Raw genomic sequence first — 22,532 nt, 5'->3', positions numbered from 1 at the left:
TTCAAGACTAATGACCTCACAACTGAATGGCCCGAGTGATGAGAAAGCAACCTGACCGTCATGGAAATATGCTCTTGTCAGGCCTCTGAGAGCTTTGAATGCAAGGAGAGAGATCTTATCACCTCCAACAGTGACTGGAGGACAGCTTTAATGTTGGAGGCCAGCAATTATGTCACTGCTATGAGATGAGATGGGAAGTGAAGAATTTTGGATAAACTGCAGAGTTACTGCACTAAAGTTCTGTTAGAAGAAAAGAAAAAAAACTGCCACAACATAATTTTGTGATTTATTGGTCCCCCGTGTCCTATGGGCACCAGTATGGATATGAACATTATCGTACAGGTCAATTCACAGTGTTATAATGTTTTACTTTGTTTATATGTGGCGGACCCTGCCACCTTTCTGGCTTCAAACAGTGTTCTGCTGGGCTTATTTTCCTCCGTCATGTTTATAAATAAAGACCAGTGTTCTCCATAATCCTCAATAATCCATACAGACCGACACGGACAAACCCATCACCCACGTTTATATTGCTACAGGCGGATGCGTGTAGGTGCACTCGCGGAATGCAGCAGGTCCTGCTCCGCCTGTTTGACCGGTGCCTGCTGAGCTCAGGTGAGCCTGCTCCTCCTCCTCCTCCTCCTCCTGCTGCTGCTGCTGCTGCTGCTGTGAAATGACAGGTGGAGCCGCCGATAGCTATAGAGAAGAAGAAACCCCCTGCAGCCTCTCTGACCCAAAACGAAACTCACAAACTGTTTGAGTTGCGACTAAACTCGTAGGGCTACGTGTCGTGTTAGATTTGATCGAGTCAGTGGGAGTAGTTACCTGCCGGTGATCGAGCCCAGGTGTCCTCGGTGAGCTGCGGTGCCCTGCGGTGACCCCTGGTTCAACGCAATGCTCCGGGAAAAGCGACAAAACGGATAATCCAGCGGTCACAGGTCGGAGCGCTCAGGCGACCGCTGAACTATTCGACCAACACTCACCTGCCTGTCCATATGCAGATGAGCCCGGTCACGTGACCAATCTGCACCAACCACAAACAGCTGCCTCTCTCTCTCTCTCTCTCTCTCTCTCTCTCTCTCTCTCGCTCTCTCTCTGTCTTCAATTTCATTCTTTCTGTCTCCCCCCCTCTCTTTCTGTCTCTCTCCAGCTCTCTATCTCTTTCTCTCTCTCTGTCGCTCATTGTTCCCTTTTTTTTTAATCGTTCATCATATCACTATGTTCTTGTTTTAAAATAAATTTAGGAAAATGTCTTCAAGGCGCAAACCACAGGAGTATCCCGATGAATCCAGTTCACCCTGACAAACAAATCATCAGTCACATCAGGGTGGGTCAGGTTTAATCATTACAGAGAAATGGCCTTGTGTGAGTTTTAGAGGGCTGTTGTTTTGCCCACTTTGATTATTCCTAATCAAACAAACTGTGGACGTGCCCAAATATCTGGGCTCCTGACCTGCAGAACAAACAGACACTATGTCTACTCTACCAGTTCTTATCAAGTTAACAAGTTAAAAAGAAAGAAGTGAGTCATCCAGAAAAAATGCCTAGAGCCGGGCCTGCTGTGGGCTACAGCTGGATTGCCATAAGATTCAAATCAACCAACCAGATGTTTCTAGAGAAAAACATATATTTATTGGTGCAAAATGTGAGAGTTTTAAGTCAGAAACATCTTCCTTGCTAGTGGTGTAAGCGCCTACACTTCCCTGGTGCTCCTGCTGATGGAAGCTACTGTTAGCATTTAGCGCCAACTCTGGTGAAATGCTGCCCCCTTTTTCTTTGAATTATTCATGTGACAGGTCGCAAATTTCTTACATTTTATACCTTTAAATAACTGAAACGAAATGTTTGTTTATGCTGTTTCATTTTTGTAAAAAAAAAAAAAAAAAAAGCTCTTCAGATACCTAGAATCCCTGTTTAATTTTTCATTTTCACAATCCAATAACAGTGGGCAGAGCAACTCTTGGGAGTCAGCTGGGAGTCTAGTTCCACTTTGCCTCTTAAAAAGGCTACAGAATAGGTGTTTGCTTTTCGGCCCAGACTCTGCTGTTAAGAAGCGGTTTTGGCCCTCCAAGGGAGAAAGTTCAGGCGCTACTGGTTTAGAACAAAGACATAATGCCCTGTTTTGTGCTTTGTTTTATACAGAGAAGCTTCTTTTTTTCTTTACCCTTCTTGTGGTTGTGGAAAGTGTAATACCACTGACAAACCAACCAACAAACGTACACAGGCGAAAACATGACCACCTTGACAGAGGTAAAAGTGGGAGGCTTCCCATGTAAAGGCGCGCTATGTAACTTTTTCAGCCTGCCCTCATGAACATGTACCGTATGTGCCAAAATTGTCAAATTGAATTTCTCCCTTTGGGGATCAATAAAGGTACACCTGATCTTAAATCAAATCTACATGTTTTTACTTTCAGTAATATACTACCCTTGAAAACTCAAAGCTTACTTTGTAAATTTGACTCAGTAAAATGAACTTTGTGTTTTTGCACGCTGCTGTTCAACATTGACAGAAAGAAGAAGACAAGGTGACATGTCATATTAAAGGAGCAGTATGTGAGATAATTGTTTAAGAGGTACTAAGATTAACTTAATTATTAAAAATTATTAACAGAATGTGAAGAAATAAAGGTTTCATTTGATGTCAAAGATGTCTATGTACTGTGTTGTAAAGATATCTACAGAAAAAAAGCCCACCAGCCAGCCCCCAGGCTAAAAAGCCTCTTTGCTCCTGACAGTTGCAAGTGCCTGTGCTCCTGCTGTCCAGCTAGCTGCACAGCTAACTGAGCTAACAAGGTTACAGTAACTCCGAATCATGGATCTAACAGAGTCCCTCACTAAGGTATCCACTGTCCAGTGGCATTAAAAAACTAACACAGATCGTCTACAGGCTTGTAGAGGGCAGGGAAAGTCTCATTGTTCAAGTCACGTTAGACTCCACTCATATATGGCCAATAAAAACAGTGATGAATGCATGTAAATTACTATAAATTGTAACAAAGAGCTCCTTTAAAGGCATTGTCCTTGCTTTGGATCCAACTGCCGCAAAAGGCATGATTAATTAATAAGTACAAACAGCTAGAGCATGTATTGATCATGAAAGAAATAAAAACCTATACATGGTTTAACAATGACATACAAGCCAAGTTAGTTAAACTCAATGAATTTGTAATGCTATTATCAAAAAATTTAAGGAACTCATTCTTCATGCCCCGCTCCAGTCAGTGTTCTGTTTGCAGCGCGATGCTAAGAAATTCATCAGACATGTAACCCCTTCCTGATTTTTCTACTATTTACCTTTCACTCAGCAGAGATAACAGTTTTGCTGCTGCTGGGAAATCATGCGTTAGAGTGTTTGCGTTTTGGCATGTGTACAAAAACGCAGGAAGGGGGATGGGGGAGACAGTGGTAAGGGGAAGAGGAGGGCGCTGCAGAGCGACAGTTTGCATTGACAGCAGATCAGGATCAGACAGGAGGATGGGTAGGACTCTGCTGTGGCTGGGGGCCTCTCTGGCCTTTGCTTCTCTCGCTTTTCTGGCTGATGGAGCTCCATTGTAAGTAGACCAGCGCTGCACCACCCCTGAGCTTGAATTCATTCACATAAAACAGTGCTAAAACATGCAGTTTGTTTGTTCATCTCCCTGATATTCAAGTTGTTCAGTGTCATAACTGGAGCAACAGCAGTATCAGAGGCTCTCTGCATTTATGATCAATTTAGAGAGTTTATGAATAAGATGGATATCAGTTCATCACAGTTCCATTTCATCATTGTCTCACATGATGAGAAGCTTCAGTCTGTGTTTGTGTTATATGAGTAAAGGGCTTTGCACAGTCAAGGCAAAAGAATATAGACCTGTGATGAAATGTTGCATTGATCCAGTGCTGGAAATTAATCAAGGTAATCAATGGATCACTTATTGAGCATGAAGTCCATGCTGGAGCTCAGGGTGCGCATCTGTCAAACAAATATGCTTTTTGTTGTTTGTTGTTTTTGTCTTTGGCAATTCGAGTGAATTGTAACTTTAGCATACAAGGCAGTGGTTCTCAACTCGGGGTTAAGGAACCCCCAACGGGTCCAAAGATAATCCTGAAGGGTCAAAAGACAAGTAGGTCAATAAAGTTTAAAGGGAAACTCACAGTCAAGCCCTCGGTGACAAGCACTTCTTTATCAGATCACTCCTAAACCAGCTCATAATTATCTATTTGATTCATAATGCTTTAAGTTCATAAATTAAGAAAGAGCAAGTTCTTGTATTAAATCCTAACCAGCATGTGGCCTCCTCTGCACAGTGACTACATCTATGTTACGTTTTTTTCTATAGACCCAAATCAAGAGATCAGAGGCAGGAAATCAGGGTGTAAAGGAATGTATTTTTGCATCAGAGTTAGCTGGCGAGGAACAGAGGGTGAGTAGGCCTGGCCAGCAGGCAGTTCAGTTCAGGTTCAGGTCTTTATTGTTCCTCGAGGGGGAAATCTGATTTACAGTGGAGGGTAAAAAATGACACAGAGACAACATAAAGAGGACATTCATTTGTACAGAACCTTGATTGCACTGCTCAGCAGCAGTGCAATCAAGGTTCTGTACAAATTAAGTGCATTTATTGCACTTGGAACAAAGGAAAAGTTAAACCTATTGGTTTTTACCCTGGGGGACGTGTATTTCTGCCTAGAAGGGAGAAGAACTAATTCCTCCAAGACTGTGTGGTCAGGGCTGGACAGGATCGACCGTGCCCGCTGGAAAACTTGCCTGTCATAGATATCTGCCAAAGAAAGCTGCTGCATGCCAATTATTTTGCTGGCTACTTTAACAATACTGGACAAATGATTTTTGTTTTGCACTGTGAGGTTCCCATACCAAGAAATTAAACAAAAGGTTATGATGGATTCAATAAAAGATTTATAAAATAAAGCCATCAGTGTCCACATTAAAAGTGTTGAATCTATCCCAAAGTCTCTGCAGGCCGTTTTTGCAGACTGCAGATGTATTGAGGTCACTGTTTAAGTTCTTATCGACCACTGCTCACAGGTACTTGTAGCACTCAAGCGTCTCAACAAGTGAGCCCTTGATTATATTTGGGAAGGTTGAGTGGGACGTTTTCCTGAAGTTGATGGCCATATCTACACTCTACAAAGTCTGTCACAACTAGCCCATGATTGACCTTTCTATCCTGGACCAGACTAATTAAGACAGTATCATATACAAACTTAAGGAGATGCCTACCATCATAGTTGCTCCTACAGTCATTTGTATATAGAATATACAATAATGGGGACAGGACACACCCCTGGGGTGAGCCTGTGGGATGACAACCGTTTCTTGGATAGAGCCCCTTTAGCCCTGACTGCCTGGGGCCTACATGTTAGGAAGTCCAGTATCCATTTCACCATGCCAGCATCAAGATTGAAATTGGACTGTAGTTTACTAGCTAAAACGTGTGCTTGGATTGTATTAAAATCTGACATGAGTGTTTTTACCCTTAAGATGCTTGTACAGATAGTTAAAGTGGTAGTGGCATCATCCACCCCTCTATTAACCCTGTATGAAAACTGCATCGGGTCGAGCAGACCCTGAACCTTATCCATCAAGATTTGTTTAACCAATCTTCATCGCTGGTGAGGTCAGAGCCACAGGCTTCAGGTCAGTGAGCTCTTTTGGGGAACAACAGATTGCATCCACAGTTTCAGGACTTTGTGCTGGGTAAATGGGTGATATCACATAACTGATCTGCACAAACTTTAAGAAATCTGCCAGTGATCATGTCTGGCCCAGGGCTCTTCCTAATATTATATTATGGAACATGGATCTGACAGAAAGCACACTGATTGTAGGCTGAGAGGTCACTATGCACATTTATAAAATAATGTTCATCATTAAAACATAAATAAAAATCATTCAGTGCATTTGCAAGCTCTGAGTTTGAACCAAAACCAATGTCAATGGTGATTGACCCATTGCTCTTACTGTTCTGGCTTGTCATGCCTTCCATGCCATCCCACACTGCTTTAGGTCATTATTATGAAATCTCTCCTCTATTCTACGTTTATATTGGAGTTTAGTCCTCTTAATTTCACATCTGGCCTCTTTTTCGCATCTGCCTTATATCCTTCCCTGAGCAGTGCATCCTTCACTGCTTTATTTAACCAGGGTCTACTATTATTTGGAAAGACCTTCACATGTTTAGTTGGGATGATTGAGTCTTTTAAATAAAGAATATAAGAGGATATCACCTCAGCCCTCTCATCAAGATCAGAAGTAGAGTTATTAAAAGCATTCCAGTCTGTGCTTTCGAGGGCTCCCTTGAGTTCCTCGACAGCATTTCCAGACCACATCTCCACTTCTCTGGTGGCTACTTTACCCCTTTTAAGGAGTGACTTGTAGGATGGGATAAGGAGGATAGTGTTGTGATCTCAAGAGCTGAGAGGGGGCAAAGCTACAGACTTATATGCACCCTTGACTGAACCATAACATAATGCAATATTTTTGTTCAGTCCAGTAGGACAAGAAATATACTGAAAAAAGTTACTCATTGATTTTAGGTTACAATGATTAAAATCACCAAGAGGCGTAGGGAGAGAGGGACCTTGTGAATAGCTGCCACTGCATTCTTTGCATTGGCCTTGGGGTGTGTGTACACCACAGTAACAAATATTTGGGGAAATTCATGGGGGAGATAGAAGGGGTGCGGGGACACAAACAGCAGCTCAGTGTCTGCACTACACACAGTCCCTCTGACAGTGATGCGCTCACACCACCGCTGGTTGACACAGAGGCAAACACTTCCCCCTTGGGATTTCCCTGTGATGTCAGTGTCCCTGTCAAGCCCCATCGGCGGCAAAACCGCTGAGAGTTAAGCTGGTCTCTGGGTCCACGGGAGTAAGCCAGGTCTTGGTGAAGGCCATGATGCGTGCGTCTCTGAACTTCTCCATGTGAATGACGTTAGACTGGAGTTCATCGACCTTGTTCCTGATGGACTGGGCATTGCAGTAGTAGTAGTAGTACTGAGGGGAGGGGCATGTGGTCGAGAGTCAGACGCTTAAGCCTCTGTCTGACACCTCCCCGCCTACACTGTTTCTGCACTTAATAATTTATCCTGTGTATTGAAGTTCTGATGGTGACAGGAGATGTCCACTATTAAACGGTCTTCCGTAAGTGAGTCCAAGTGCGTAAGTGTCTGCTGTTGATCCCTTAGATTCAGTAAAAATCCCAGAGAGTACTGAATCCTGTCTGTGTGCAAATGGCAAGGATCAAACAAACACTGAGCCACAGCAAACAAAGTCCACGTGACGATAAAGAATAGAAGCTCCATATTTAAAAAAAGTGATCAATAAACAGTGCAGCGAACTTGGATCTCAATCAGATGGTTGATTCTTCACCGATGACATTTAAAACAATACAAGACGTTAAAACAAGACAGACCACTGCTGCTTGTCGCTACTCGCGCAGCACCATGTGTAACTCTAGGGTTGACAGGGTTGGCTGGTGGCAGCGTGGAGGAAAACTCAAGCCCGTGAAGCAGGAAGCAGTATAGAGAGACGCCAAAGGTTCTGCAAGGCAAACAAAGGAGGGAGCATGAGACGTATCCCAAAATGGGAAAAACACTACGCATAGGCGCAAGAGAAATCTAAATACACAAACATACTTAAAGCGAGCTAAACACAATCGCAGGGCACCGTTAAAGTCACCATACGAGATGGAACAATCTGGCCCTGGAGTGGAGAAGTGACCAGGGTTAAACAGCAGGAGTTGATGAGCTGACAATCTGCAGGTGCATCTGTCTGCTGCTGCAGACACTGCTGCCACGCCCACAGACAGACAGACACATGAGTGTCAATATTGCCAACAGGGCATTACATCTCTCCACTGTTTAAGAGGGAAGCTCTTTTTCTGGTCAGTTAAAAAAACCAAAAATAGAATAGAAAAACTTTGCTATAATATCCCTTTAAATGCGTTTTTTCACAGCCGGACTGTGACAATCTATTCTCCATCTTTCTCTGCTCTGCAGGCAAGTGATGTCTGCCCCCAACTTGTTGCGGGTAGGAACAGCAGAAAACATCTTTGTGGAGTGTCAAGATTACACAGGAGCAGAAATTCCGGTTGAAATCATTGTGATGAACCATCCAACCAAAGCCAAAAGGCTGGCGTCCACAACTGTGACCCTCACCAGTGGAAACAACTTCCAGGAGCTTGCAGAAATTAAGGTAATGTGGAAGTTTTGAAAAAAGTATTACTGTTACATATTTTTTTCACCAAAATACATTGGTAATACTATTTCTGTAATGACCACATTTAAGAGACGTAGCATCTAGAAAAGTGCATTAAATGGTGCACTCTGCTTCTTATGCTCTGCTTTCTTCTCTGCATGGTGTTTCAGATCCCTACTGGTGACTTCAGTAAAGATCCCAGCATCAAGCAGTACGTGTACCTGCAGGCTCAGTTCCCTGACCGACTGCTGGAGAAAGTCGTCTTGGTGTCCTTCCAGTCCGGGTACATCTTCATCCAGACTGACAAGACCCTCTACACCCCTGAGAGCACAGGTGAGTTCAATACTCCATCAGTGCTGAAAAACAAACCTTCCACTGTGAGAATGTCTCTACACTCACTGAAAAACTTTTTTTTCTGATTATTTTACTGATTTTCCCCATATATATATATATATATATATATATATATATACTGTATATATATATATATATATATATATATATATATATATATATATATATATATATATATATATATATATATATATATATATATATATATATATATATATATATATAAACATGAAAAAGCTAGAACAATGAATAAAAACAAAAAAAACATTTCTAAAAATGGGAAATAAACCTTATTCCACAATGGAAGTTTTTTGTGAGAATGTTAGTATCTGATTTAATATACTAACAACATTTATTTAAAAAAAACCAACTGCTAAATAAATATCAGCTCTGTATTTACATTTAGTAGCACTATTCTGTAGTTGTATACATGTGTTTGTTAACTGACATATAAAATTATGGAAGTAGAAAAATTTTATTTTGAAGTCACTTGACTGTGATGTGTAAAACGTTTTTTTTTTTTTTTTAGTGGCATGGTAAAATACCATAGAGCACTATTTATTTCTAATTGTTTGAAGTGTTTTGAATGATTAATGAATGACCAAATGAAATACATTAAAATGAAAAGTTGTTAAACAGTCAGATGACTCACCAGTAAATTGAAGCTTTTCCTCTCTCTGTGTCAGTTCTTTACAGGGTGTTTGCAGTGACACCCCTCATGGAGCCTGTAGAGACGGATAATGAAACCCAAACTGTTGCTTCTATTGCCATTGAGATTGTGGTACTGTATTTTATTATTGATATGCACCCAATTGAATGCAATAAAATCAGCTGAACCTGGGAGTACCTGATTATGAAATAACACCACTGATGCTAAACAGTAGATAATTCCCTGACTGTCTATCTCCATCACCGCCATCACCACCTGTCCTGCCCAAGCTGTAACCTCCAGGGCTGAAAAATGAAGCCAGTGCCAAACAGGTGTCCATTGCCAAAATGGACACCTAAGGGATGGCTCCGAAAGCGAGGCAATCTGCATAGACCCCTATATGTTAAAACAGTTAAACAACAGTCAGACACTGCCAAGATGGTGAAGGTCAGAGCCAGCAACACAAGGATACAAAACAAGGCCTCTTCAGAAACAGAGACTACATCATTGTATACACTTTGAACTGCCTCCACTTAATGTTATAATGAATGCATACCTCCCGCTAGCCCTTGAGTTGCACATTGATCAAAGCCTCTATCCTAAGGGGAAAACAGAATTTTTAGAAAAAGCTGAAAAGGTCTCAGTCTTGTCGGTGACCGTGCTCACTGATTGTAGACAAAATCATGACATGGATTTAAGAAAATGAATATGTAAAACAGTTAATGTTGTTCAATATTTTTAGACTCCTGAAGGCATCATTTTACCGCATGATGCAGTCTCCCTGAATTCAGGGATCCACTCTGGAAATTACAAACTCGGTGAAATTGTCAGGTGAGTATTTTACCTTATTTGTCTTGAAATACTGACATCTAAATTTGTTAAATGTATATTTATACGTTTTGTTGTCTGTACATTTACATTTGAAATCCATAGTCTTGCTCTGGTGGGCTTGTGTCCTTGTCACCTGACTGAAAGAAAGTTTGGCTGAAGATAGAGCCCTCAGCTCTTTATTTATCCAGACTTTGCAGTTGGGGAATGGTTTTATTACTTTTGTGATCACCATATCATCAACACGTGATTTGGTGATCTCTGATGTCACTATTAATATGTTTTTTGCAAGACTGATGTTATCCGGGGTAGGGGCATCTTCCAACATGTGCCTCTGCTATCAAAATAGTCCAGCATGTTGTGTCATCTATTCATAGTTGTTGTGTTTTTACTGATTTTTTTTTTTTTTTTTTTTTTTTTTAATCAACGGAGGGTAAGTCTACAGGAGTGACAGAGAAATATGATCTGACTGACAAAAACTAGGATGTTTAATTTTTTGCACCATTACAAAAACATGATGTAAGTTAATGTTTGATATGTTAAACCGTTTGTGTGCTGAGAAAAAAAGACTATGTATTTGGTGACTACGAATGACCTATAAGAGATCATTAATGGATACTCCAAGCAGAAATGTTAAACTATTCCTTTAAACTGTTCAGTAATTAATCTATCAAGTTTAACTGTAAAAACACATCTAAACAAAGTGAATATACATTAACCCCAAATGAACTATCACCTAATCTTATCAACTTAATAAGACAGAAAATAAAGGTAATGCAACCATTTCTATTTATTGCACAGTTTGCCAGCCAACCTGAGCGCCTTACACCTTTTCCTAAACATCAGTTATTGTGTCGTTACTGCTCTCACAGTGTAAACATTTAACACTTTATAAGAGCTCATTTGGGTAAGAATCTATTGTCTGATCCATGGGATCTAAAGTCAGATTCATGTGATACCATCAGTCTCAAAATATTTTTGAATATTTGAATTATTTGCCTGATTACTGAAATATTTGTTCTTGTATGTTTCTGTGTTTAGTTCTGGTGTGTGGAAGGTAGTGGCACGGCTGGACAACAACCCACAGCAGAGCTACTCTGCAGAGTTTGAGGTCAAAGAATATGGTAAGTCCCTCATGACTGATACTTTAATTTAAAACCTTTATAAACATTCAAATACTTTTTAGATGGATGGACATTGTGAAAAAAAAATCTCATTCATTCATTCATTCATTCATTCATTCATTCATTCATTCATTCATTCATTCATTCATTCATTCATTCATTTGTCTTTCAGTGCTGCCCAGTTTTGAGGTGAAGCTGACACCTGTGAGCCCCTTCTTCTACGTGGACAGTCCAGAGCTCACTGTCAACATCAGAGCAACGTATGTATTAATTAATTAATTAATTAATTAATTAATTAATTAAATTATTGTTGAATCTGAAGAGACCAAGTGTGATTGGTAGTTTGATTGGAGGAGAAAATAAAGATTGTTGTTAAGCCTGTCATTTATTAATGTAGTTTTAATTGTCCGGGTTTACTTCATTGTAGAGCATGTCTTTCTTTTGTGGTTTTAGGTATCTATTTGGTGAAGAGGTGGATGGAATGGCCTACGTGGTATTTGGGGTTATTAAAGATGGAAAAATGAGCTTTCCAAGTTCTATTCAGAGAGCGGAGGCAAGCACATTTTGAGACTTTTTTATCTATCAGTTTGCCAATAGATTGGTTGAGCTGACGCTGTTTTCCTGTACTTTCACTGACTGTATTTCAATGTGCACTTTTGTATTACGTCACATTAGATTAAGAAGGGTTATGGAAATGCCACGCTAAAGAGAGAGCACATCACACAGACCTTCCCAGACATCCTCAACCTGGTGGGGAACCCCATATTTGTAGCTGTCAGTGTGCTGACAGAAAGCGGTGAGAAATGCAGAATGTTTTTTGGCCATTCAGTATATTTGCTCACGTGGGATTCATAATATTTCACCATAAAAGTAACTAACAGTATTATTGTGTCAAGGGGAGAAGGACACAAAGATATCAGGAAGTTTTCTGTTATCAATTTGTGTGGAAACATGTCTGTGTTTCTGCATCTACTCACAGGTAGTGAAATGGTGGAGGCCGAGTTAAGAGCTATCCAGATTGTCACATCACCATACACCATCCACTTCAAGAAAACACCCAGATACTTCAAACCAGGAATGTCCTTCGATGTTGCGGTAAAGTATTTAAGTAATTTACATATCCATAGCTACATTGCTACTTAATAACTGTAACTGATTAGCACAGTGTTTTCATGGAATTTCATTTTGATGCAAATGCACTCAGATAGTTACGCTGTTTGTGTCTCTGATGGCAGGTTGAAGTCATGAATCCTGATGAAACTCCTGCACAAGGTGTTGCAGTGGTGGTTGATCCAGGCCAGGTGGCGGGTGTCACTGAAGCCAATGGAATGGCAAGGATTACCATCAATACAGTGGAAACCAGTGGAGAACTACAGATTACAGTATGTCTTTACAATGGTTTGATTTTCATTTAAACCCTTGCTTTACAGCAACATTTTGAATGAATGCTAAGATACAACAGAACAAAAAGAATGGGCTATGGCTGATGGAAACAGTCAGTAAATGCTGAGTTGTATAGAGTGTATGACTTCTATCAATTGATGTTGATCTCATTTTATTATTCAATTTGGTTACTTTACTTGGTTTTGATATTTCATATTTTGTTGATTACATTGGAAAAGCCTTTATAACCTTTTATACCTTGTGTGTATTCATTTACTGTGTACATTTATTTGCAGGCAAAGACCAGTGATCCTCATATTACACTTGAAAGGCAAGCATTGGCCACCATGACAGCTCTCCCACATAGTACTAAAAACAACAATTACATCCACATAGGTGAGGAACAACCTGAAAACATATCAGATGGTGATGTCAGTGGTGATGGTTGAGCATAACAGCTCCCTAAATGTCCAGAAACTAAATGTGGAATCTTTTTATTACAGGTGTGAATACAGCTGAAGTCACGTTAGGAGAAAACCTTAAAGTCAACTTCATACTAACCAAGCATGAGCAAATCGACATCACATACCTAGTGAGAGTTGTTTGCACCTATGTCTTTGTGCACATGCTTCATGTTTGTGTTTATTTCAGCAGTTGGTGTACCCATGTGGCATAAGTGCTGAAGTATGAATCTGTGTCCCCAGATCCTGAGCAGAGGTCGGCTGGTAAAAAATGGTCGTTACACATCAAAAGCCCAAGTACTGATATCCATGACAGAAGTCATCACCAAAGAAATGCTGCCATCGTTCCGCATCATAGCCTACTACCATACAGATGACAATGAAGTGGTATCAGACTCTGTTTGGGTGGATGTCAAGGACTCCTGCATGGGCTCGGTGAGACACATGACACTAGGTGGCCCAACAATAAACCCACACACAAACTGATAAATAGATTGTAGGGTATAATTTTTATGCATAAATAACACTACAACAGTATAAATACAAAGTCTCATTCATTGACCTCCACTTTGCATGTAGCTGAGGTTGGAGTCAAGCCGACCTGCTAACTCCTATGAGCCTCGCAAGATGTTTGGTTTGAAGGTCACAGGAAATCCAGGAGCCATGGTGGGACTGGTGGCAGTTGACAAAGGCGTCTACGTCCTCAACAACAAGCACCGCCTCACTCAGAAAAAGGTCATTTCATCTCATATTTATCTTTAAAAGTCTGAAAGGGTTTCAACTTAAAATGCTTTGTATAACAATTACATACATGTTAACTTCCAAGTTTGTTAGTAATATTTGCTTTATTTATGTCTTGCAGAATACTAGTGATACAAAAGATTTCCTAATAAAACCCTGGTTGATATCACCAGTACCATTACCATAGTAGAGGTAGTTCCTATAAATTGGTTATTGTTTAGCCTGAATCCTGGTGATAGGGCAGTTAATTTCTAATGTGTCCCCAACACATTTACCCCAAATTACTGAGTTTAGGTATCCATCTTTACGTGTGAGGATCGATCCTAGAACAGAAACGTATGGGATATACACATATCTGTATCAATCTCAATTCACAGTAAATGCATTGCTTGAGCAAATGTTCCTAAAGTCATATCCAAACTGTCATGTGAGTTTACAGTTATGTCTTTTTAGCTTACATTGTGTAACCCTACTACGTATCCTTTTCCTTTTTCTGTGTGAGAATGACTTCCACTTTCTCTTTGCTCAGGTGTGGGACATTGTAGAGAAGTCCGACACAGGCTGCACACCAGGTGGAGGGAAGGACGCCATGAGTGTGTTCTTTGATGCTGGGCTGTTATTTGAGTCCAACACTACTTCAAGCACTCCCTACAGATTGGGTAACATGACTTTTGTCTTCTCTCCACTGAACATATAGAGCAATGAAATATTAAAAGCTCTAGTGAACACCTTCGAGGAATTTCTAGAGATTTGACAAAATCGTTCACTTGGAATTGAGGATGAACTAATTCAGTTTTGGTGGTCAAAGGTCACTGTGACCTAACAAAACACATTGTTGGCCACAATGACGAGAATTTACAAGCTCATTAAAGGGCCAAACGCACTGAAAGCATCAGATGCTTATGCTCGAACATGCACCAAACACATTATGAGGCACATCATACTGCTTTGACGCCCATGCACCGACCATGTTTCTGATTTTGCACTTCCCATTTGGCGTGCTCAATGGAAAAAAATGCGCCCTGTGAAACACTGCTGTGGAATCTCTCATCAGTAATGACCAAATTCAGCTATTGTGAAAACTTATCCAAGGTCTGTAATACTGAGCTTTTGTTTTGGGTTTGACACACTGCATGTGTCTATATGAGCCCAAAATAGTGACATTTATCCAAAATACTGCTGATTCTGTGGGGTTGGCGATTCAAATCTGATGCCTGCAGTGTGCATGAAATGACGTGCTTCAATTCAGGCACATCAATTTCAGTGCCTTAAAACAAAATTTCACATAAGAATAGCTAGTAGTGTAAAATGTGAAAGTAATAACAATTTTTACCTAAAAGGTCAAAGGTCAACTTCACTTTGGCCATAATTCATTGCCACAACTGAAAAGATTGTGACTGTATATCACATTTGGTCAAATACTGAATTCATGAGATTGATCTCGGGTCGACTTTAAAACTATGGTGACACAGAGATCTTCTGCGCTTCAGGGTTGATGTTGACGCACGTCAATATAGTGAAAACTTCTGTGACACCAAGAATGGCCTGTCCTACATTTCTTCCAAGTTTTGACCACGTATATTATGTAAGTTGGGACAAAAAATTATGTAAATTGTAACTTGAGCTGTGCACTGCGGCACAAGGGCACAAGGCACTTCATGTAGTTAATGTAAGTTTTTTGAAGATCTGTTGAAGATCTATTCTTTGCTGTATTTCCAGAATTTAAATGTCCGGTTCCCAGCAGGAGGAAACGGACTACTATAATGGACGTGACGACCAGCTTAGGTAAGAACCACAGCTCTACCACCAGTAACCACCTATTCCATCGCTGTCTGCCTCTCAACCTTTGCTTTTTTTTTGGCTATAGAAAAGTTGTCTGTTTCTGTTACACTTTCTTAAGATGTCAGTCTGTTACGTCAGAATGGTATTTTTGATGTATGTCCAATATTGTGCTTCAGCACGTTTCTTCATTATTTTCCTCCTCTTTTGCCTTTTTGATAAGTTTTTGAGGATAGAGGTTAACTAAACATCAGGAATAATCTCAGAGTTCAATTTGCCTTATTTAATCGTTTTTTCTTTTCTTTTCTTTTCTTGTTTTTGCAACTTTCCAGTACACTGTTCTTTTTGTACCCCATACCTTATCACCTCTGTGTCTCCTCCACAACCCTCTTTCTTTCCAGTGAGTAAATATCAAGTCCAACTGCAGCGTGACTGTTGTTTGGATGGCATGAAGAAGATTCCTGTTTCATACTCCTGTGAGAGGCGCAGCGATTACATCGTGCATGGTGCAGCCTGTAAGGAGGCCTTCTTGTACTGCTGTAAGGTGATGGAAAACCAGCAAGATGAATGGAAGGAAGATAACCTGAAACTGGCTCGAGGTGAGGGACGGGGACAAGGGATGGAGGGTTCACTGATGTTGCCATGTTGGTGTTCTTCTGGAGCCAACTGTGTTATACTACTGGCTTATAAACCTTGTTAGAAGCTGGAACTAACTGTCAGAATTTTGAACCAGCATTGAAACAAAAAACATTTTGACTGACAAACATGTTAAAATAGTTGATTCACAATCATAATAGTGTTTTAAGAAAAAGAGGTACTTTCATCCCTCTATTTATGCCAGTATGACCTTTGATTATGATGTTCCAGGAGCAACACCAACATATTACCTCTACATGTGATGTTTTGGTCTCAAGCACTTCTTTTGGCATGAAGAACTGTGACGAAATACAAACATCACATGTAAGAAATGATCATGGGAGTATTGTCTAGCCTGTGGGCCCTGTTTTTGTATTTTTGACTTTGTCTTTAGTCCAGCATTAAATGTATTAACCTTTTTAATAACACTTTAGCTGATCAGGAAGACAACAGTTACATGGACAGCAGTGAAATTGTTTCTCGCACCAATTTCCCTGAGAGTTGGCTGTGGTCAGATATCAAACTGCCTGCTTGCCCTCGACAAACACCAAACTGGTGAGACAACTGAAACATGTACACACAACAATCCCACTCTTCACTTTTACATGAGTGACTCCAGTAACATGTATAGCTCCCCTAGGTCTCTGGAAATACTTAAGCTTGTCTTTCATTCCAGTGACACCACGAACTTTCAGAAAAATGTTCCTTTGCAAGACTCAATCACAACCTGGCTGTTCACTGGAATTAGTCTGTCAAGAACTCACGGTGAGGATTCGGTGAATACAATCTGTCTCTCACTTCACATTTTTTTTTATAATTTCTTTCTGTTTTTCATCACTCTCTTTTGTATCCCTCTTATCTTTAAGGTATCTGTGTTGGCGAACCATTAGAGGTAATTGTCCGGAAGGACTTCTTCATTGATCTCAGGCTACCCTACTCAGCTGTCCGAGGAGAGCAGATAGAAGTCAGGGCAATCCTTCACAACTACAGCCCTGATCCTGCCACTGTAAGTAGAATAAATAAATCCCTTCTCCAGTCTTTGATATGCTTAATTGTGGGTAAACTTATTACAATATTTACATATGCCTTTTCATTCAAATTAAACCTTTAGGAACAGTGTTGTTAAAAACACCCTGAAGTCATGCTTAAATCTAATATTAAATTCAACTTTTTTGGGGTTGTTTAGTACTTATTCGATGGGATAGCTTAGAGAGTGGCAGGAGATGGGGGAGTAATATATTTTAAGTATCCTAAGTATATGTAATGAATTGTACAGTATCTCCTATATACTCTGGCTCTACATATCAGCAGCCTGAAAAGTCATTCGATCAGATATACAATGCTGTTTCATTCCTATTGCCAATAAAACAAATTACCTAAATCAAATAAATCTAGTGGAATAAGACATACAATATTTGCCTCCAAAATGTAGTGGAGTGACAGGCAGCAAAAAATGGCCAAAAAATTACCCAAGTACTTACTTGGGAAAATCTACTTAATTACTTTTCATCACAGTTGAGGAAACAATGTAAAGCATAACAATTATTCAAATTAAGGATGTGATCATTATCAAAACTGATGATTATGATCTTTATTACCTGCTCTTTCATCTTTGATCTACTGCACACATCTCCTCAGTGTCTTTCTCCATCTTTTCTCATGTCATTTTCAAGGTGCGTGTGGATCTGATTGAGACGCCACATGTGTGCAGTTCAGCCTCTAGACGTGGAAGGTATCGTCAGGAGGTCAAACTTGGGCCCCAAACTACGCGATCTGTACCCTTCGTCATTATTCCCATGAAGGATGAAGAAGATTATCCCATTGAGGTCAAAGCAGCTGTTAAAGACTCATCACTCTATGATGGAGTTATGAGGAAGCTCCGGGTGGTGGTAGGGGAAACACACTCCGCGTAGTGGATTTAGAGCTTTTTTATACAACAGTGAACAGTTTATTTATTGTAGTAACACACTTGTTTAGAATTTAGCATTTCATCTCCAGTCTTTAATGCTACTTTCATGCTGGGAAACCAATTTGAATAGATGTTCTTCTGGCTTTTGTTTTTGCAGCCACTTGCTAGAGAGTGAAATTAAGTCATACTCATCGAATCCTCAAAATGTAACAACATAATACAGTGTTTACACATGCCCTAGAAGCTTTTTTCTGATCTGAACTCCCTAACAAATCACATCATGTATCTGTAGTGTCCAAAAATCCTTACACATCACTGTTGAAAAGTTATTCATTTTATGTCAGGCATGTAAATATGTGTCACGAAGGGAAGGTCAGGAAAGCAGGCAGTCCTTGCAGACAGGAACATTTCAGTGATTAGTTGCTAAAATCTGCTTGCAGGCAGGTACATGTTGCTCAAAAGCAAAGCACATAGGAGCCTTGGACTTTAGAAACTTGAACAGTCTGACACAGACGTGGGGAAAGAGGCTGGAATAAGTTCTGCAGGACTGATGAAGGAAAATGGAAACACAAACCTGTAGAAGATCTGGAAAAGTGGCTGGACAACACAGGAGAAAGTCTTAGGGGCAACTGGTGGAGGTGAAGTGACCTGGGGAAGTGTGGCTGAGCAGTGGGTCAGAAAGAAAGACTTTCTAAATTTAAATTAGATTTAGGCACAAAAACAACTTGATTAGGATAGGGAAGAAATCATGTTCTGATTGACACATTTTGGTTAAAATAAGTTCTTAAAGCAACATTATGTCAAAATTGGCGCCCCCCACAGTTTCTGAGTGTAACACCACTGTCGAAAGTACAGACCTCATGTTCGTAAGAACTTGTCAGACTATGTAGTTGCTAACTATGAACAAAACTCATGACATCGTGACAATGTTAAGTGTTGAAAACTTGTATGTTGAAGTGAACATGTATGTAACACTGTGATTCTACCCTGTCACTGAAGTTACATAGTGCAGAAACAAGTGATAGAGACACCATTCACCCTGTTACAAGACACTGTAACATCAACATGATTCTGAGGCTGTTATTTAAATTTTTTTTTAAAAAGTTACCTAATGTTGTTTTAAGGTAATGTAAGCTCAGCCAGTGTGGTTACATTAACAGCGATGTGGTACGAATGTGGTCAACGTTGATTGTTGGTCGGAAACAAGACACAAACACCCAGGTTGAAATCAGTTAAGTCAGACAGACGTCTTTTTGGGGCTTAAATTTGAACAAATTTATACTGTATGACCCGTAAATAAGAAAGACAAGATATTTTATTATATATATATATTTTATCAAACAAGTCATATGGTTGTTACACATTAGCACGTAAAGTATTCTCGTTTCGGTTTCTAATGTTTGTTTTATGTCTTGTTTTTCCAGCCTCCAGGTGTACTGGTTAAATCTTCTCAGACTGTAACTCTAGACCCAGCAAATAAAGGTGTAGGTGAGTTCACCCATTAAATAGTGATGGTATAGTAATTTATAAATATTATGTGTTCATCACTTGCTAAGTGACCCCCCAACTTGCCCACTGTTTCTCTCTGTAGGTGGTAAGCAAGAAGTAATTATCAACAGTAGAATTCCTAAAAAAGATGTGGCTCCAAACACACCTTCTAAAACACAGGTCTTGGCAACAGGTGAGATATCATATTATATTTGCACAATGGTTTGTGACGTACGATGTACCTGTATGATAATCTCTGCATGGGTGTAAATTGGTGCTGTACTCATGAGGACCGCAGATTCAGGGGGAACAGGGTGAATGCTGCTCTGGTTGTGAAACAGCAGACCCTTAATTTACCTTCCAGGGGGTGTTGGGGAGCATGGTAAAATGGAGCATGAGATTTACAGGTGAATTGGTGCAGCGTTGTTCGGTATACTGTAACGTGGTGAAAAAAGTAGCCTAGCCAGTAGGCAAAACTTATGATTTAGTGTGCTATGCTCTTACACTCAGCTTTTGGAACATTTTTATGGAATAGAATGTGCGTCAGTGCATTGAGGTAGTTCAGGCATCTGATTAGGATGTCTACTGGGGACCTTTCTTTTGGTGGTTTTCCGAGCAAGTCTAACTGGGAGGAGACACAGTTGCGTATGGAATATCCCTCTTAGCCTGCAACCATTGCAGTTAAACACAGGATATGTGGAAGAAAAAGGACATAGATGGATGGAAATGTTCTGGGGGATCTTTGCATGTTTGTTGAGATATTTCTTTGGCTTATAAGGTTTAGATTTTTCTGTTTGTGTGTCTGCATGCAGGGAGAGAACAAGTATCTGCACTGGTGGAGAAAGCTATTAGTGGACAATCAATGAGTACTCTGATCCAACAACCCTCAGGCTGTGGAGAACAGAACATGGCTGCCATGACTCTACCTGTCATTGCAGCCACATATTTGGACAAAACCAATCAGTGGGAAGCTGTGGGTTTTGAGAAACGTGGTAAAGCCCTCCAACACATCAAGACCGGTAAACACACACACACGCGCTTAAAACAGCTGTAAGTGATATATTTTGTTGTTTTGAGTGTAAAATATGTTCAATGATTCTATATCCCAACAGTAATCACATGTCTGCTGTCCTCCACCTGCTCATGCAGTAAAAGATTAAATTAATTTCTGGTATCCCTGCTCACTTTATCCAATCAGGATAGAGACCTCCATAAAAAACCTGTCTGCTTGTGAAAGCACATCGCCCATTCATGTGGCGATGTAGAAATAGATTGGTGTCTGCAAAACAGACAGGAACTCAGTTAAAATGATTTAGCTTTAATGCTGAAAGTTTAATGCTTTAAAGTTTCCGAATTGCTAGAAGTGGTATCAAAAATACAGTGTGACAGAAAGCCATGCATGCCACGCCTGAACCAGAGGTCCAAGCTGCAGACACGAAAAGTTGTCTGAATGCAACACGTAAACTAGAGAGGTTTTCACCAGGATTGTCCCTCAAAAACTGCCATCAGAATCATATGATAAATTATGTAACCAGGGTTGGGAGGGTTATTTTAAAAATGTATTCCGATACTTATTACCTGTTAAAAAATATAGTCAGTAAACCAATCCAAGTATCACCATATCAAAGTAATGTCACTTGATTACTTTCTGTTACTTATGGATTACCTTGTAGCAAATGTATGCAAATAAAGACAAATGAAATGTGTAACATTTGTGTGTATTTATAGTATTGTGTCTTTATAGTGTGTATTTATAGATATATAGACTTGCATTTGGTTTAACTCAAGACCAGAGTAATATAATGTCTCCTCAAAATGAATAAGGTTCAGTAGAGCTGAATGGCGGTCAAAAAAAATCATTATGTGTTCTGTTCTGGTCCAGGTTACCAGAATCAGCTTCCCTACCGTAAAGATGATGGGTCTTTTGCTGTCTACCCTTATCGCCAAAGCAGCACCTGGTGAGGCATCCAGACCTACATAGACTCATGGCTTTATGTTTGCATATCTAACTCTCACTTACATTCAGACTATGGGTGTATTTCATGTACAAATAAATAAAACCATACTATAACTGCCTCTCCTCTCCTCTCCTCTCCTCTCCTCTCAAAGGCTGACAGCTTATGTTGCCAAGGTGTTTGCCATGGCCAACAGTCTGGTGGCAGTGCAAAGGAACCTCATATGTGACGCTGTCAAGTTTCTGATTCTCAACGCCCAGCAACCTAATGGCATGTTTACGGAAGATGGATATGTGCTCAGTAGTTCAATGCGTGTGAGTGTATCATTTTCATTGATTTGATTTTTCAACTCAATGTAAAAAAAAAAAAATGAGCTTATCGAGAATGAAACAGTTACATTTCATTGACTATCGTGTCCTTAAAAACATGTTTGTGTGTGTACTTGCAGGGTGATGTCGAAGGCAGAGATTCAGATGCCTCCATGACGGCCTTCTGCCTCATTGCCATGCAGGAGTCACTCACACTATGTAACCGAAGTGTTGATGTGAGTACTTCACCTCCGTGCATTGTTTTCTCTTTTCCCCTTACCCTTCTGTCTCAAAGTTGTGTCCCTCTCAATCAGCTCACTGTCTGAACAGATGTCCCGTGGGTCTGTCTGATCAGAGAAGTGTTGAAGCCCTTCTGTTATTTATTCTGTAAACATGGCACACTGCCACTGTAGCTTTTGTTTTGTGATCTTGGGATTTTTTTTTTCTGTTATTATTACAAGGTTGGAAGCACAAATACTTTGTTACTGTACATAAGTATGCTTTTCAGGTATCTTTACCTTACTATTTAGTTTTCTGACAATTTTTTATTTTTACTCCCTACATTTTAACACAGATATCTGTACTCTCTACTCCCTACATTTTCAAAACAGCTTGTTACTTTGGTTTTAATGCATTTTACGGAAATTATAGATCATTTTTGTAATTACATTTTGGAAGTATTAAAGTGAGGCACCAACATCTTGCTGCGAAACTTT

General features: G+C 40.0%; 1 protein-coding gene across 2 annotated transcripts in view; it reads left to right on the top strand.

The window, feature by feature from the left end:
• The first annotated feature begins 3,428 nt into the window (after positions 1–3,428).
• Positions 3,429–22,532, top strand: part of LOC119028201 (complement C3-like) — a 31,870-nt gene continuing 12,766 nt past the window's right edge. For both annotated transcript variants that reach the window (XM_037113891.1, XM_037113882.1), the window contains exons 1-28: positions 3,429–3,553; positions 8,003–8,198; positions 8,372–8,534; positions 9,242–9,336; positions 9,947–10,035; positions 11,074–11,156; positions 11,329–11,416; positions 11,610–11,709; positions 11,832–11,952; positions 12,136–12,251; positions 12,392–12,538; positions 12,836–12,935; positions 13,043–13,131; positions 13,244–13,435; positions 13,580–13,735; positions 14,271–14,400; positions 15,461–15,526; positions 15,922–16,119; positions 16,591–16,711; positions 16,833–16,921; positions 17,023–17,162; positions 17,830–18,045; positions 19,490–19,553; positions 19,657–19,746; positions 20,366–20,572; positions 21,436–21,511; positions 21,663–21,822; positions 21,957–22,052. In XM_037113891.1, the coding sequence (XP_036969786.1) occupies positions 3,477–3,553; positions 8,003–8,198; positions 8,372–8,534; positions 9,242–9,336; positions 9,947–10,035; positions 11,074–11,156; positions 11,329–11,416; positions 11,610–11,709; positions 11,832–11,952; positions 12,136–12,251; positions 12,392–12,538; positions 12,836–12,935; positions 13,043–13,131; positions 13,244–13,435; positions 13,580–13,735; positions 14,271–14,400; positions 15,461–15,526; positions 15,922–16,119; positions 16,591–16,711; positions 16,833–16,921; positions 17,023–17,162; positions 17,830–18,045; positions 19,490–19,553; positions 19,657–19,746; positions 20,366–20,572; positions 21,436–21,511; positions 21,663–21,822; positions 21,957–22,052 (3,465 nt within the window). In that variant the 5' untranslated portion in view covers positions 3,429–3,476. The remainder of the gene's footprint in view (positions 3,554–8,002; positions 8,199–8,371; positions 8,535–9,241; positions 9,337–9,946; positions 10,036–11,073; positions 11,157–11,328; positions 11,417–11,609; positions 11,710–11,831; positions 11,953–12,135; positions 12,252–12,391; positions 12,539–12,835; positions 12,936–13,042; positions 13,132–13,243; positions 13,436–13,579; positions 13,736–14,270; positions 14,401–15,460; positions 15,527–15,921; positions 16,120–16,590; positions 16,712–16,832; positions 16,922–17,022; positions 17,163–17,829; positions 18,046–19,489; positions 19,554–19,656; positions 19,747–20,365; positions 20,573–21,435; positions 21,512–21,662; positions 21,823–21,956; positions 22,053–22,532) is intronic.

Source organism: Acanthopagrus latus, chromosome 1 (genome assembly GCF_904848185.1).
Source record: "Acanthopagrus latus isolate v.2019 chromosome 1, fAcaLat1.1, whole genome shotgun sequence".
Classification (NCBI taxonomy): domain Eukaryota; kingdom Metazoa; phylum Chordata; class Actinopteri; order Spariformes; family Sparidae; genus Acanthopagrus; species Acanthopagrus latus.
The sequence above is the reverse complement of the archived record's forward strand: the minus strand, read 5'-3'. Positions and strand labels throughout refer to the sequence as shown.